The sequence below is a fragment of the Kryptolebias marmoratus genome, unplaced genomic scaffold (assembly GCF_001649575.2).
Source record: "Kryptolebias marmoratus isolate JLee-2015 unplaced genomic scaffold, ASM164957v2 Scaffold53, whole genome shotgun sequence".
NCBI lineage: Eukaryota > Metazoa > Chordata > Actinopteri > Cyprinodontiformes > Rivulidae > Kryptolebias > Kryptolebias marmoratus.
This window is the reverse complement of record NW_023665787.1, coordinates 12,235-28,860: the sequence shown is the minus strand read 5'-3', so window position 1 is coordinate 28,860 and position 16,626 is coordinate 12,235. Positions and strand designations below refer to the sequence as shown.

The 16,626-nt window shown below is 45.1% G+C and overlaps 1 protein-coding gene across 1 annotated transcript in view; it reads left to right on the top strand.

Moving 5' to 3' along the window:
• The window catches only part of LOC108251581 (titin homolog), a 21,026-nt gene extending 5,134 nt beyond the window's left edge, over positions 1 to 15,892 (top strand). The window contains exons 3-15 of the mRNA XM_017441931.3: positions 966 to 1,132; positions 1,440 to 1,468; positions 1,932 to 1,964; positions 2,713 to 2,762; positions 4,519 to 8,963; positions 9,047 to 9,208; positions 11,016 to 11,074; positions 11,338 to 11,358; positions 12,356 to 12,588; positions 12,791 to 12,852; positions 13,007 to 13,241; positions 13,405 to 15,515; positions 15,602 to 15,892. Coding sequence (XP_017297420.1) covers positions 966 to 1,132; positions 1,440 to 1,468; positions 1,932 to 1,964; positions 2,713 to 2,762; positions 4,519 to 8,963; positions 9,047 to 9,208; positions 11,016 to 11,074; positions 11,338 to 11,358; positions 12,356 to 12,588; positions 12,791 to 12,852; positions 13,007 to 13,241; positions 13,405 to 15,515; positions 15,602 to 15,892 — 7,898 coding nt within the window. The remainder of the gene's footprint in view (positions 1 to 965; positions 1,133 to 1,439; positions 1,469 to 1,931; positions 1,965 to 2,712; positions 2,763 to 4,518; positions 8,964 to 9,046; positions 9,209 to 11,015; positions 11,075 to 11,337; positions 11,359 to 12,355; positions 12,589 to 12,790; positions 12,853 to 13,006; positions 13,242 to 13,404; positions 15,516 to 15,601) is intronic.
• The last annotated feature ends 734 nt before the right edge of the window (positions 15,893 to 16,626 follow it).

Here is a 16,626-nt window from a genome sequence, read left to right as displayed (position 1 = left end):
GTCCTGTTTCTGAGGACCGTCCTGTATCTGAGGACTGTCCTGTTTCTGAGGACCGTCCTGTTTCTGAGGACTGTCCTGTATCTGAGGACTGTCCTGTATCTTAGGACTATCCTGTTTCTGAGGACTGTCCTGTTTCTGAGGACTGTCCTGTTTCTGAGGACCGTCCTGTTTCTGAGGACCATCATGTTTTTGATGACTGTCCTGCTTATTGGGACCGTCAGATTTATGGGGACTGTCTTGTTTACAGGGACAGACAGGGACTGTCCTGTTAACGGGGACAGACGGGGACTGTCCTATTTACAGGGACAGACAGGGACTGTCCTGTCTCTGAGGACTGTCCTGTCTCTGACGACCGTCCTGTCTCTGACGACCGTCCTGTCTCTGACGACCGTCCTGTCTCTGAGGACCGCCCTGTCTCTGACGACCGTCCTGTCTCTGAGGACGGCCCTGTCTCTGAGGACCGTCCTGTCTATGAGGACTGTCCTGTCTTTGAGGACCATCCTGTCTCTGAGGACCGCCCTGTCTCTGAGGACCGCCCTGTCTCTGAGGGCTGACCTGTTTCTAAGAACCATCCTGTCTCTGAGGACCGCCCTGTCTCTGAGGACCGTCCTGTCTATGAGGACCGTCCTGATTCTAAGGACCGTCCTGTCTCTGAGGACCGTCCTGTCTTTGAGGACCGTCCTGTCTTTGAGGACCATCCTGTCTTTGAGGACTGTCCTGTCTTTGAGGACCATCCTGTCTTTGAGGACCATCCTGTCTCTGAGGACCGTCCTGTCTTTGAGGACCATCCTGTCTTTGAGGACCGTCCTGTCTTTGAGGACCATCCTGTCTTTGAGGACTGTCCTGTTAACGGGGACAGACGTGGACTGTCCTGTTAACGGGGCTCGAACCTCCAACCCTTTCCCCTCAGATTTACCTGCGTGATGCTTTTTGTAACATGATCTTTCTGTCTCTGTTGGATGCAGTGTGTCAGGAGACGGTGTGGGAGGCCTTTAAGATCTTCTGGGACCGTCTCCCGGAGCGGAACGAGTACCAGAACCTGGTGAGCCGCTGCATCAACGGGTCTGTTAGCATCAAGGACATCGGCATCTTCTTCAGCCAATCAGAGGACCACAGAAGCCTCATCAGGAGTGTAAGTCCATCACCTGTTTCCTCGTTCTACTTATTATCTGATTGTCCTGTCATGACCTTTGACCTTTAACCTGCTAACTGAGGCCTGTAGAGGCTGAGATGGAGCTCATTTCTCTGAGCATTGCATGGTCTGACCTTCAGGGTGAATTTGATGCCCCTGGGAAGATTGGCAGCAGAATGAAATATTTCCACTCGTGATGATCTTTCCCTGTGTAGAACGATGGACTCCAGATAGAATGACCTTTGACCCCTCTCAGACTGGTGACTGAAACGTTGTTCTTTGCTGACGATGTGTTTGTGTTTTTCAGAGAGTCGCCCTGACTGCAGAGAGGAACAGGTCAGTAATCTGTCCTCATGAAAAAACTGTCCTCATTCAGGGACGGATCTGTAAAGTTACTAACAAGTTGAGAGAAGAAGAACAAACCAAAACTCTGGGTTACATCTTGGGCTGGTCAGCCACTGGGTCAATCTGACCCATGTTTAGTCAAACCAATCCAACCTGTGAGCCAGCAGCTTTAGCAGCTTTAACCCAGCAGTTCTCAGTGTGAACAACATTTATCTGATGTTATACTTTAAATCTTAGCTCTTTGGAGGATAAACTCACCAGTTTTCACCGTCAAACATCAACCCTGACAGAACTTTGTAGCTTTAAATCAGAAGAAGAAGTCATTTAGAGGCCTGGCTGAATTAGAAGACCTGATAGTGTTGTAGGTCCGTGTAGCAGCAGCCCTGATGATGTCGAACCTGTGGTGTTGGTGTTTTGACCCCTGTGTTGTGTTGTGTTTCCCCTCCTGCTGCAGTGTGTCCGTCTCCTCAGGCTCTCCTCCATGCAGGTAGGGTTCAAACATGGAAATCCACCAACAGAACCGGGCTGGAGGCGCCGTGAACTGAAGTTAAAATGCTTATTTAAAGGACAAATTTCATGGTTTTACTCTGATAACAGTTTTCATTTTAATCTTCAAAGTTGAGAAATAAGAGTGAATTATAAATGAGCACATGGTGGGCAGGTTCTGCACCAAAAGTTGTTAAATATCGATGACGCCACGTCAGAGAACGGCACCAGCAGAACTTTAGGTCCAAGGACCAACGAAGTCTCCAGCAGGACTGTGAGCTCACATGATGAAGATTAAAATGACTGAATTCCCCAAAAACTGCTCTCCCCAACATCATTTTCTGTTTTTAGGACCTTTTTAGACAGAAAATCCTCTCATTAGGATTAAGTTAAATCACTTTCAAAGCACAACGTTCTTTGATTTGAATAAAATCCTGATTTTACTGAAAACATGCCGTCTGACCAAACACTCATTAAAACAACATCTGGGTTGTTATTTAGGTCATACCTACATGTGTGGTGGACTGAAGGAGGAGTTAGAACTGAACCCGCTCATCAGCCATAATTAACCATTCTGGACCCAGGAAGGTGATGACCCGGGTCCAGACTGGTTAATTTATGGCTGAATAATCATCTGTAAACTCAAAAACAACAACATGTTGATGATTAAAGACCTGTAACCTGTTAAAGCTGTTGTTTAATAAACATCTGGATGTCTGATGAATGTTCTGTTTCTGTTTGTCCTGCAGCTCTGAAAGCTCTGGAACCAAACCCGTCCGAGGAGGAGACTCTCTGCCGGGTAAGAGCTCCACTTCATAAGTTTGATTTTATTATCAAGTCAGAAACTCTGACTTCCTTTGGTGCAGCCTCGGTCTGCTCAGATGTCACAGAGTGAAAATACTCAGCTTCAGCTCTACAGCAGTTGGACCCTCTGAGGTCCAGCCCATTTGTTTTGCATTTATTGGATCTGCTAGAACCATAAAACGAGCCTCACGTGGGAAATACTTTGTTCAGCATTAACTCCCAGCCTCAGACAGAAACAGGCCAATGGGCCGACTTTATCTTGTTCCAGAACCATGTCTGAGTGGGCCAGCCCCCTGTACCAACCTGGGTCAGAACCTTTTGTTCGATGACTGGATGAAGCAACAAGCTTCAGTGGGACAGAACACGCAGAACCCTGTTTACAGCTTCTTCCTGTGTTACTGCAATAAAGTCTAGAACCAGATGCAACAAACCCTGTTTGGACCCTCAGCCGGGTCTTTATGTGGTGTCAGTACGGGTGGAACGAGATAAAACATCAGCAACATTTCATTTATCTTTCAAAGAAAGAAAAGCTTTGGTTGTGATCAGGTTTTTAGTTTGGACCGGTTCTGAGTCGGACAGGAGAGGCCAGGAGGCTGAGTTTGTGGCAAAAGCTTTCTTCTTAAAAATCTTGTTAGAACATCGTCTCGCCTCGTTCTGGGAGAGTAAATGACTCGTTACCCCCCAGGTATCTCCACCTGTCTTCTCTGAAGACACATCTTGTTATGCAGACAGAGGAGTTCTGTAGGTTAAAGGGGAACTGTATCAAGGAACCTGATTGGTTGTTTTATTATTAAATAATTATAGTTAACAGCCTTGAACATTAGCACAGGAAGTCATCTCTGCAGTGGGTTTAAAAGTCACCTCCATCAGGAGGCTGCAGAGATTAGTCTCCCTGCTGCTGACCCTTCCTTGACCCTTTGTAAGTCTTTAGACCCTCCCCCGCCCACCTGACAGGTGGAACTTGGTTTAGCTCCACGCCGGTCGTGCCGCTGCAGACCCTCACCTTAAACCTCAATCTGTCTTATTGTTGGGAAGGATCAGGTTCCCGTCACTCGCCGGCCTCTCAGAATAGATCTGTAAGCCTATTTACGGTCAATGGATGGAGCCATGATGGAGGAACAGCAGGACAACTATCAGGGTTAGTGAGATCACAGCTTACAGGAGGGCTACGCTAACAGGTTAGCTTTAACTTCAGACTACTTCCAGTTTTAATGACCAAGAGAGAACCGGTACTACAACCATTGTTCCTTAAATCCAGGTTCTAAACCACTGGCAGCAGTTTAAACAGCAGTTTCCTTTGGGGAAACCTTTAAACTTCCTCATTATTACTGAACACATGACAGTTTGTTCAGTGGAGCTGAAGGTAGCAGGAAGTGATGTTAGACAGGTTAACAGGTTTATTTGACCCTGAATGAAGAAAGAACCTGTTTAACAGGTTAACTGAAATCTCCTCTGAGTCCCATCAGGTGTTGTGTTGAGGTGTTTCCTTGTTTTTAGCCCATTTTATTGTATTTGTTGATTATTATGAGCGATTTTATTCTATTTGTTTTGTTAATGGTTTTTCCTCTTTGTTTTTAACCAACTAACCAGCCTCTTCATTAATATAACAGGTGGTTATATTATTGGTTGTTAGAGAAAATACAGAGTTATTTAGTTTGTCATAATAGCCCAAAAACGTTATTCTTATGTCAAGAAAAAGCCTTTAATGATGATGTTGAGCCTCTGTAAAACATGTTCTTCTGATCTTACAGGAGAAGACATCGTTGGAACAGAAACTATCAACATTACTAGTTTTGGATCGGTGACTGAAGATTCGCTTCAGGGCGCAGCTACAACAAGTCCAATTAAGATTCCTGTGGATTTAACCTCTGACCCCACTGCTGACACCATGCCAGGAGACTCTAATGATATCCAGGAAGCGGGAGGCAGCGTTACTTCACAAGGTCCACCTGAGGTCACCAGTAAAACTGAGGTTTTAACTGTTGGAGTCATTCCTGAGGAGACTGGAGAGACAATCTCAAAGGTTCTTCTTGTTGATGTGATGGATCAGACCAGTAAAGATCAAACAAAGGAAGAGGCTGTTATGGAAAATATTCCTGAAGATCTGGAGGACATTGCAGTGGTTCCCTCTGAAGATGAAGAGCCACCATCAGAGGCTGTAGCTCCAGAGGAGCCCACAGAAGCTGCTGTTGTAGTTCTTCAAGAGCCCACCTTAATACCTCATACTGAAACCTTCACTGTGGTGGAATCAGGACATGAGGGACCTCCAGAGGGGACCTTTGACGTTCCAGCAGAAGTTGTGTTAGAACATTCTCCTGAAACAACTACCAAGGGTCCTTTGATCCCAGAAAGTGAGGAAGTTCTTGACAATTCTTTAGAAACCATTCTTGATGTTGCTGTACCTGAGGAAGTTTTAGAGGCCCCCACCAGTGAAACTTTATCTCAAGCACCTGAAACACCTTCACTCCCAGGATCTGAAGGTGACATCCAAACACTGCAGGTCCGAGAACCTTCTGAGGCCGCTGCAGAGGGCAGCCGAGGTGGAACCAAGGTTGGCACCGAGACAGTACCAACTGTGTTCCTGATAACAGATTCAGAACCGGAGGCTAAAATCACTGTCAATGAAATTTCAGAACCGGAAACAGAAGTTCGTTCTTGGGGTTCTATTCTGCCAACTTTGGAGAGCCCAACACTAAAGGCTGAGGTTACCTCTAAACCTTTACTGGTTTCAGAAGATGACAAAGATGAAAATAAGCCAACAACAGGAACCATTCTGACCAAAGAAGCACAACCTGTGGAAATAACAAGAGAAACAGAAGTTACTGTAGAACTACTACCAGAAGAAGAACCTGTTAGTGGTATGATAGAAGAAGCCAAACAGGGAGAGGACCCAGCACAGGAAGTGGAACCTGAGAAAGAAACTATAGAAAAAACACAGTCCTCACAAGAACCCCCAACAGATTCAGTGTTCAAAGAAGAAATGGAAGAAAAGCCATCGGAACCAACAGGAGAATCAACAAAAGAAGCAGACGTTACAGAAGAAACGGAACCAAAATCTACTGAGGAACCCTCAAAAAAACTCATAAGGAAACCAGACCAAGAAGTAGAACCTGCTAAAGAATCAACACAAGAAACAGAACCGACCATTAAACCAGCCCAAAAAGTAAAACCCACCAAAGAATCAAAACAAGAAACAATACCAACCATAAAACAATCTCAAGAAGTAGAACCCGCTAAAGAATCCACACAAGAAATAGAACCGACCATTAAACCAGCTCAAGACGTAGAACCCACTAAAGAATCAAAACAAGAAACAGAACCAACTATTAAACCAGCTCAAGACGTAGAACCCACTAAAGAATCAAAACAAGAAACAGAACCAACCATTAAACCAGACCAAAAAGTAAAACCCACCAAAGAATCAAAACAAGAAACAATACCAACCATAAAACAATCTCAAGACGTAGAACCCGCTAAAGAATCCACACAAGAAACAGAACCAACTATTAAACCAGCTCAAGATGTAGAACACGTGAAAGAATCAACAAAAGAAACAGAACCAAGCGTTAAACCAGGTCAAGAAATAGAACCCACTAAAGAATCAACACAAAAAGAAACCAAAACAGATTTAGCGTTCAAAGAAGAAATGGAAGAAACGCCACTGGAACCAACAGGAGAAACAACAAAAGAAGCAGACGTTACAGAAGAAACGGAACCAAAATCTACTGAGGAACCCTCAAAAAAGCCCATAGGGAAACCAGACCAAGAAGTAGAACCAACTACAGAATCAACACAAGAAATAGAACCAACCATAAAACAATCTCAAGAAGTAGAACCCTCCAAAGAATCAACAGAAAAAATAGAATCAACCACTGAAACAGTGCAAGAAATAGAACCCTCCAAAGAATTGACAGAAAAAACAGAACCGACCATTAAACCAACTCAAGTAGAACTGTCCAAAGGACTGACAGAAGAAACAGAACCAATTAATAAACCAGCTGAAGAAAGAGAACCTGTTAAAGAATCGACAGAAAAAGAACCCTCCAAAGGATTGACAGAAGAAACAGAACCAATCAGTAAACCAGCTGAAGAAGTAGAACCTGTTAAAGAATCGACACAGGACACAGAACCGACCATTAAACCAGTTCAATTAGAACCCTCCAAAGAACTGACAGAAAAAACAGAACCGACCATTAAACCAACTCAAGTAGAACTGTCCAAAGGACTGACAGAAGAAACAGAACCAATTAATAAACCAGCTGAAGAAAGAGAACCTGTTAAAGAATCGACAGAAAAAGAACCCTCCAAAGGGTTGACAGAAGAAACAGAACCAATCAGTAAACCAGCTGAAGAAAGAGAACCTGTTAAAGAATCGACACAGGACACAGAACCGACCATTAAACCAGTTCAATTAGAACCCTCCAAAGAACTGACAGAAAAAACAGAACCGACCATTAAACCAGTTCAATTAGAACCCTCCAAAGAACTGACAGAAAAAACAGAACCGACCATTAAACCATTTCAAGATGTAGAACCTACTAAAGAACCTACACAAGAAACAGAACCAATCATGCAACCAGCTGAAGAAAGAAAACCCGCTAAAGAATTGACAGAAAAAATAGAACCTACCTTTAAACCAGCTCCAGATGTAGAACCCACTAAAGAATTGACACATGAAAAAGAACCAACCATTAAACCAGCACAAGAAAAGGAACCCATAGAGCCAGTGACACCAGAAGCCAGTAGAAAACCAGTGCTGGTACTAGAACCCACAAGAGACCCGTTACATGAAGCAGAACCCACCCAGAAACCACCTCAAGAAACTGTACCCATTAAAGAATTAACCCAAGAAATAGAAACAATTACACCACCTGAAAACACAGAACCAACAGAAAAATGTTCCAAAAAAGAAACATTAGAACCCTTTGGAGAACCAGCCCAAGAAATCAGTACTTCTATCAAGCCAACAAAAGAAACTCAACCCACAAAGGAACCAGTACCAGAAGCAGAATCCACCAAACAACCTTCACAAGAATCAGAAGTTGTGGAAACATTAGAACCCATAGAAGAACCTACACAAGAAACAGAAGCTGCAAGAGGACCAGCAAATGAAGAAGAACCCACCAGAGAACCTGCACAAGTACCTGAACATTTAACACAAATGGCACATGAAATAGAAACCTCTAGAGAACCAGATAAGGACCTTAAACTCCTCAGAGAACCAGCATTGGAGGAAGAAACCACCAGAAATCCAGCAGCTGAAGCAGAAGAGACAAAAGCAAAGGCAGAACCAACCAAAGACGCAGATCATGTGGAAGGAATGGAGAAGACACCAGAACCTGCGGTGACAGTAGAACATGGAGGTGAATCTGTAGGTGAGAAAGAACCCACAAATGAAAACGTAGAAGAAGATAAAGCCCATGTTCTTCCAACATCTATAGATAAAACCCAAGAAAGAACTGAAAGTGGACCTTTGGAGGACAGAGAAGATGGAACGTCTGAGACCACAGAGGATATAACTGAGGAAAAAGACGGAACTACAGAACTCTCAGAGTTGGTTTTCCCAGAGACCCCCACAGAGTCTGAAGATGAGATCACTCCTGTAGTTGTTGTTCTTCCTGAAGACGTGGAAGAACTATTGCCAGGTGAGGTGGATGAAACACTAGAGGAACCAGTCAGACCTCCAGGTGATCCTGAGGTGTTGGTTCCACCAGAAACCACCAAGGAGACTACTCCCCATGAGGCTGAACCTGAACCTGTTACAGAATATTCTCCTGGAGTTCAGGGAGAGGTTCTCTTCAAGGATCTGAGTGAAATATCTCCAGAAGTTGTGACTGAAGTCCATCCAGGGAAGATCTCAGAGGTAGAAACCATCAAGCAGATGACTCCTGAAGAGGTTCTGCCGAGCGAGGACAGCGTCCAGGCAGCTGAAGATGTTGGTGAAACCATTCCAGAGTCTCCAGGGAAAGTCACACCGGAGCCCCTCCATGAACCGACTCCAGAAACAGTGGTAGAAGCACCGACAGAGAGTACACAAGGTACGACAACAGCAGGAGGTTCTACCTTAGCGGTCACAACCAAGTATGTGGTGGAAACCAACAACGGCAACTTCCCAGATCTAATGAAGTTGCCTCATGAAGAAGACGACAACTTACTTGGAAACAACGGCTTCTTGTTGGAGGACGAGCAGAACTCGGTAAGCAGACACTGTTGAGTTACTTTCAGCTGACCTGATCGGGTCAGATCCACGGTAACACCAGGTCATCTCCTCCCACTCAGATCGGGAACGAGATAGACAACACGTTGCTTCGACCCCCACGGCCCATGAAGGACCAGGTGGTGGAGCTGAGGATCAAATTGAGAGGCGAAACCTACAACGATGCCCTGAGGGACCCAACCAGCTTCGAGTACCAGCAGCTGGCCCGGCAGTTCAAACGCAAGGTGAGACCCCAAGGTTAGAAAATGGCCGACTCTGAGTGGTTCTCTGTCTGATGATGAGACCAGGGGGAACATTAAGCCATTAAACTTTACTGACATTTGTTTTGTTTTTTTTTTGAAGGGAAAACGATCAGATGTAAATAGTTTTGTTCAGTAGTTCCCTCTGAGTCTGAAGACACTCCTGAGACATCAGACAGGAGACACCAGGAGACAGAATTTGGGACAAAAGTCTTTTTCTTAAAACCTCGTTCAGATCTCAAACTGTCTTGTGGGAGAAGTGCTTTGTTACACTTTATCTGTAAAGGACAAGGAAATATTCCAGAAAAATGCTAAAAGCCATGAAGCCCAGTTTCTGCTGTGCCTCTGCTCAAAAGTTGGGCCCTTTGAGGCCTTTCGGAGCCTTTTGGGGTCATTCTGAGCCTTTCGAGGTCTTTCAGGGCCTTTCAGAGCCTTTCAGGGCATTTCTGAGCCTTTTGAGGTCTTTCATGGTCTTTCAGGGCCTTTCAGAGCCTTTCAGGGCATTTCTGAGCCTTTTGAGGTCTTTTGGGCCCTTTCTGAGCCTTTCTGAGCCTTTCGGGGCCTTTCTGAGCCTTTCGGGATCTTACAGGACCCTTCGGAGCCTTTCTGGGCCTTTCTGAGCCTTTCTGGGCCTTTCGGGCTCTTTCTGAGCTTTTCTGACCCTTTAGAGGTCTTTCGGAGCCTTTCAGAGCCTTTCTGGGCCTTTTGGGGTGTTTTGGGGCCTTTCAGGGTCTTTCTGAGCCTTTCAGGGTCTTTCTGACCTTTTCGGGCCCTTTCTGAGCCTTTCGGGGTCTTTCTGAGCCTTTCGGGGCCCTTTCTGAGCCTTTCGGGGTCTTTCTGAGCCTTTCGGGGTCTTTCTGAGCCTTTCGGGGTCTTTCTGACCTTTTCGGGCCCTTTCTGACCTTTTCGGGCCCTTTCTGAGCCTTTCGGGGTCTTTCTGAGCCTTTCAGGGCCCTTCTGGTTGTCCTCATCTGTTTATGCCTGCACAGCTTTGGTACCAGAACCTTGTAGAAGCCATTCTTTTATTATCTTCCTCTCTGACGTCCAGAACACTTATTACCCAACTGACTCGCTGGTGGTTTTCCTCGAACTGCCGACTCAGGAGTCTGGCTCCGGTTTAAAGGCCTCTCCTGGTTTTCACACTTTAAGTATCTTCACGCTTTAGCGCTCGGTCGGTTGGCGGCTGCCAGCGAGCGGCGATCTGCAGAGAACCTCCAGGATACGAGCGGTGACTCACCGCTGGAAAAACACGAGCTGCCAGGAAAGCAGAGCGCCGGTGTGTTCCCACGTGTTTTGGTGACGTGGGGAGCCGGTTTATGGTTCGGGGGTCTTTAATGAGGGAATATGAAGTGGATAACTGCACTAATAGAAACAGCAGGAGAGTGCAGCCACGGGCCACTGAGGCCCAGAAATGTTGGGTTTCTCTTCAGCTGCAGATTTCAGCCAGTAAAACGACACAAAGTGTGTCAGAAAGAGTCCGACTCACGGAGCAGCTCTGACGTCTGTAGATGCTCTGAGGACGGCTGCTCGCCTCGACCACTTCCTGTCTCCTTCTGCCACTTTATCCTACACTCAGATTCTTCAGGGTGCTGATAAACCTTCAGGGTTTAACCCCTGCATGTCTGTTCCACCTTCAGGGTTTATCCCCTGGATGTGTTTTAACCCTTCAGGGTTTAACCCCTGCATGTCTGTTACACCTTCAGGGTTTAACCCCTGGATGTGTGTTCACCCTTCAGGGTTTAACCCCTGGATGTGTGAGGTCTCACTGTCCCCTGTCCTGCTGTCCTCACAGGTTGAAGACGTCTTTGAGGATCTGCCGGGCTTTAAGAGCATCAGCATCATTGACTTCAGGTAAAGTTGAATTTAAATCAAATCTTCCAGATAATAAATCAGGTCAAACCATAAACGTCTGAATCAGAAGGGATTTTTCTTGGCTTTAGTGTGAATCTTTGATCTTATCTGCAGGTTTCCTCAGGTAAATTTGGGTCCAGATTTCTTATTTTCAGCAGTAAATCTTTATTAAAGTGTTGGAAGCCGAACGTTTTCTGTCTCGAAGCAGATTGTTTTCGTTCTGGCTGCTTTCCTTTAATTCTCGTCTTGTTTTCTGTTTTCAGGCCTCAGAAGGACCTGAAGAGGTAAGTTCACCCTGAGCCTCCTGCAGGGATAAATTTAGCTGCTGATTGTCTCCGTCTCCCCTCTGGAAGTCCTTTCACCCTCCTGCTGCAGTAAAGACCGGCTCTGCTGCTCGTCCTTCTGCTTAGCTTCTTAAACAACAGTCAGTCGTCTGTTAAGTCGGATAATTCGTCTGCCGGCCACCTGCAGCCGCTGCAGGATTAAAGCTTCCCGACCAGCTTTCTGTAGCTCCAGCAGGAAGCCCTCCACCCTGCTCAGTCTGAGAAAACACCACAGCCTCCACTGCTCAGTCACTTCCTGTAAAAATAAAAGCCTCCACTGAAGCTGCTTACAAAAGTAAAAGTTTGACCAAAACACCTGAATTATGAATTCAGCATCAAATGTTGTTTTTCTGTTTGTTTGTTTTCAATCAGACTGTTTTAGCTGTTGTTGTCTCAAACATTCGGCTCGTTCCTTTTAGGTTTTGTTACTTTTATACTTGTTGGACTTTACCTTCTTTGGTTTCACTGAAATGGATGGAGATTTTTAGTTTTGACTGATTTTAACTTTTATTTATTTAATATTAGCTACGTTTCCCCTAATTTTAGCATTGAGTTATTGTTTTCCTGGTTTTAGCCTTTAGCTGCTGTTTTGGTAACTTTAGCTTTTAGCAAATAATTTCCTAATTTTAGCTTCTGGGCTTTTATTTTGAAATGTGCATTTTTTTTAGTTTTCTTATAATTTTTAAAGGAAACTAAAGTTTATTAGTAACATCAGTTTTTTTTTATTTTATAAAATTTTCCTTCAAATATATTTATCATATCAACTCTTTTCCAAACAATTTACCAAATCAGAGTTCTTGTTTCTTGGCAGTTTTCTGATATTTGTTGGGTAACATTGTGTTTATATTTCACAGCTTTTATTTCCTGATTAAAATGAAAACATTTCCTGATTTTCCTTCAGTAATTCTTGCTTGTTTCCTGGTAAACATGGCTCACCTGCCTGTCTGCGTCCCGTCAGGGGGCTGGTGGTCCAGGTGCACTACGCCATCATCCTGGAGGTGGAGGTGGACGGCGGCGGCGTCTCCGGTGACACGCTGGACTTCATCGCTCTGCAGAACAACGTGGTGGAGAAGAACTACGCTGGAGCCGCCGAGCAGCCCACCGCCATCTACACCATCATCGACTTCCGCAACTTCATCACCGAGGCGCTGCACAAAGACGACTTCCTGACCAACAGCAGCCTGGAAAATGGTGCCTGTTCCTGCTCTGCTTTTTAACATTTGACTTGGCCTTTCCTTAAAGGTTCTAACTGAACATATGAACCCAAAGGTTAAATCTGATCTGAAAGACCCAGAACTCAACACCAATCAGTCCAGAACAACAACAGGCTTTCTGATTATTCTGATGCAGTCAGGATGTTTGTGACTCTAACAGACGGTGTTTCTGTCCGCAGCAGAGAACGTGTTGCCTTCTGTGAAACCGACCAGTAAACCAGGCGACGCCTACGACAGCATGGTGAGTTGGCCTCAAACGAATCAGAATTTAATTTTAGTACTTTTTTGAAGACAGCCTTTGCCTAAAAATGGTCCTGTGACCCAAAACATCAACAGAGATATGAATCAGTCCTTAGTGAATCAGTCCTTAATGAATGAAACTCCTTCGTTGTCAGGATAACGTCCTCGCTGCAGAGAAACCTCCCGACGCTCCGAGCCACGAGGCAGATCCCACTGAGGTGTTCCTGAAGAAGGAGGACTTCCTGTTTGACACCTTGGACCAGTGGAAAGGTCCTCAGACTGAGGCAATGAGCGAAAACGATGTCTTCATGTTCGATGAGAGCAGAGTTCCTTCACCTTCTGCTGAGTTCCCAGAAAACACCTTTGACCTGGAGCCAGGGACTAGAGAAGGTAAGGAATGAACAACAAATACAGCATGTACCTTTTTATAAAGAGGTCAAAACTTAAAATGTATCAGCTTTTTGTTCAGTAGTTGTTGTTTATTGGTCTCCTTTAGTTCTGAGGAGGGAGATCCCACCGGTAACCCACCCTCCATGTGTTTGCTTTTTTACAGACAGTGGGAATTTCGAAGACGAGGGTTTCCTCCTCAGTAACAGTCCCAGCAACAACGATATCCAGCAAGGAGTTCATTCTGAGGACTCCTCTGCAGCCAGAAGACCTCCAACATCCTCTGAGGACACATCTGGCTCTGGTTCCTCAGGAGATGATCAGCATACAGATCCGTGGTCCTGGCAGACTTTAGAAACATCTGACATCACTTATAACAGGGGTGATGGCAGCCTGGAGGTTCTGCCCCCACCCGACCTGGAGGTGGACACAGACGAGGACATGGCTGTTGTGGAGACACCAACCACCAAAACAGGAGAAGGATTGACAGAGACGGTTGTTTTACAGGCAACAACAGCTCGAGCGTTTGATAAACCATCTTTGGATGGACACACTGAGGTGGCACCACACATCAGCACAGAACCACAGGACTCTACCACAGCCCAGGTTCCTGTGTTCTCTACAAAGGGAACTCTAAGTGTGGAACTTTCTGTGCAAACAGTGGAAGCATCTGGTTTCCATGCAGACTACTCTCTGACTGAGACTCATGTCTTTGCTTCCCCTGAACCTCAACCTGAGACTTCTGAGTCTGCTGGTTCTCCTGGTCCAACCGATTCAAACACTGGGATTCAAGAGGTCAATGTAGAGGTGGAAGTGACAACGAAATCAGGAACAGAAACACCAGAGGAAACAGTTGCCTCAGAACCAAAGGAAGATCTTTTAGAGAAGAATGAAACTGAAGACAGGATTGTTGCACTTGAGATACCTGAAATCCTTGAAACCGAAGCTCCGCAAACCGTAGACTCGTCATCTTTTGTGGAAGTCCAAGCAGCCACAGTCAGTGAACTCATCTCTGAAACAGCCACTGATGAGCCGTCACAACTGGAGGTCTTCACTGACAAACCTGAACCGCCTCTCATAGAGACAAAAACCCACGACATGGTTGAGATTTTGGAAGAGAAGCATTTAGACACAAGTTACTCTACAACTATAGCACCAACGACTAAAGTCCTGGACCACGACCTGGTTGTGGACGAGGTTTTTGTTGTCACTACTATGACAGCAACTCCTGTCCCAACTCCATCTGTAGTTCGAGACCACAGCAGCGATGTCGCGCTCTCTCCTGAGAAGGACTCGCCGTTCACTCGAGTCTCTGATTCAGTGCCAGAGGATGAGGACCTCTTTCACCAGGAGCATCAAAACCACGATGAAGAGGCTGAAGTTCCAGTAAGCCCCCTGTCCCCAGAGGTCTCTCAGTCTACAACAGTGGTTGCTGTAAACAAAACGGAAAGTGCTCCAACTGATTCTGCAGAGGGATCAGAAGGTTCTCCAACAATGGACCAAGGCCTGGGTCCAACCACAACAGAGGTTTCCCCTCTGGGAGGAGAAGTAAAGCCTGTTACAGTTCAGACAGAACCTTTGGGAGGCAAAGCAGAACCCTCTGGAGATAAAGTAGAGCTTTCTGGAATCGAAGGCAAAATAGAATCTTTGGAAATAAAAGTAGAACTTTCAGAAGGCGAAGAAAAACCTTCTGAAACAGGAAGCAAAGTAGAATCTTCTGCAGAGAAAGTAGAATCCTCTCAAGAGGAAGTAGAACACTTAAGAGTAGGGGAACAAGCTTTTGGAACAGGAGAGAAAGTCAAACCTTCAGGAGGAGAAGTAAAGCCTTCAGGAAAAGAAGTAGAACCTTCTGAAGCAGAAGTAGATCCTTCAGGAGGAAAAATACAACCTTCTGGAAGGGAACCTTCAGGAGAAGCTGTCGGAGGAAAAGCAGACAGTGGCATCCTTCAGATGCCAACACCCTCTCTACCAAAGGTCAATGACAGCACATCTGCAGCTGAACTCCAATCTTTCCAAGAAGATTTCTCCGACGTGCCGAGCTTCGGCGTCAGCATCGATGCATTCCAGTATGACACCAGGGCCAGAGAAGGTGAAAGCAGTGGCTTCTACAGTGGAGCTCAAGGCTCTGAGCTCGAGGCAGTTGCACTACCAACCAGACCAGGCAGAGATTTAACGGTTTTCTTCAGCTTGAGGGTGACTAACATGGCGTTTTCCATGGACCTCTTCAATAAGAGCTCCTCGGAGTACAAAGCTCTAGAACAACAGTTCCTCGAGCTGGTGAGATTTCTACGATTCTGGTCAAGATAAATACAATTTTTAGGATTTAAAAACACTCCCAAACACATTCCTATCTTTGCTTGCAGCTGGTCCCTTACCTACAGTCCAACCTGAGCACCTTCCAGAACCTGGAGATCCTCAACTTCAGGAATGGCAGCATCGTCGTGAACAGCAGAATGCGGTTTGGGAAACCAGTTCCTGAAGAGGTGACCAACATCATCTACCTGATCCTGGAAGACTTTGCCAACAACGCCTACCAGACCATGAACCTGGCCATTGACAAGTACTCACTAGATGTCGAATCAGGTAGGCGGGGGTCACCTGAAGACCTGCTGGAACATGTAGCTGTTCATAGGTTTACAAAATGTTTCTTATAGGATCATAGTGGGTTCTTGAAACACAATGTGCTTTTATTTTTAGAAAAAAAAATCATGTCTGTGGTGAAACAGTTGCTCTTTTTTTCCTTAACTATCGAAGATATTTTAGGATTGAGTGACGGCTGTTACAGAATGACTCTATATGAACCTGAGTCCAGATGGTCGCCACAGATAATTAACCTTAGCAAACACCAAAATGGCTGCACCTTGGTCCCATTCACAGATATTCAGCTTAATTTTGGGGTGGTAGTAGCTGAGAGTCATTCCATCTTATGCTTCAAGTGCGAACTGATTGCCTTTGTGTTTAAAACGTTGGCATGCAATGTTCAATCAAGTTTCAATTGTTTTAATTTATTTTTTATCTGGTTTTTCTTTTCTGCATTTGAAGTATATGTTGTAAAAAAACAGTTTAAGTTATAAAGCAGGTTTTATTATTGTTCTGATAAAATGGTTATGAGTTCCAATCATCTGATGGAGTCTGAAAATCCTAAACTTTGGCCAGCTGGTGTTTCACAGTCATAAAGTCAGTGACCCGTATTCAGGATCAGCTCTAAACAGACCTGTCCACGATGTGAGATCTTGACTCATTCACCTCCTTGGCTAGTTGCTAACTAGGCTAACTCACCTTCCTCCATAAAGATGTTAAAGTCATGTTAATTTAAAACTAGATAAATGACACTTTCTGTGGAAATACAGAGTGAATACTGAGCGCTGAAAGACAACAATGAAATTTG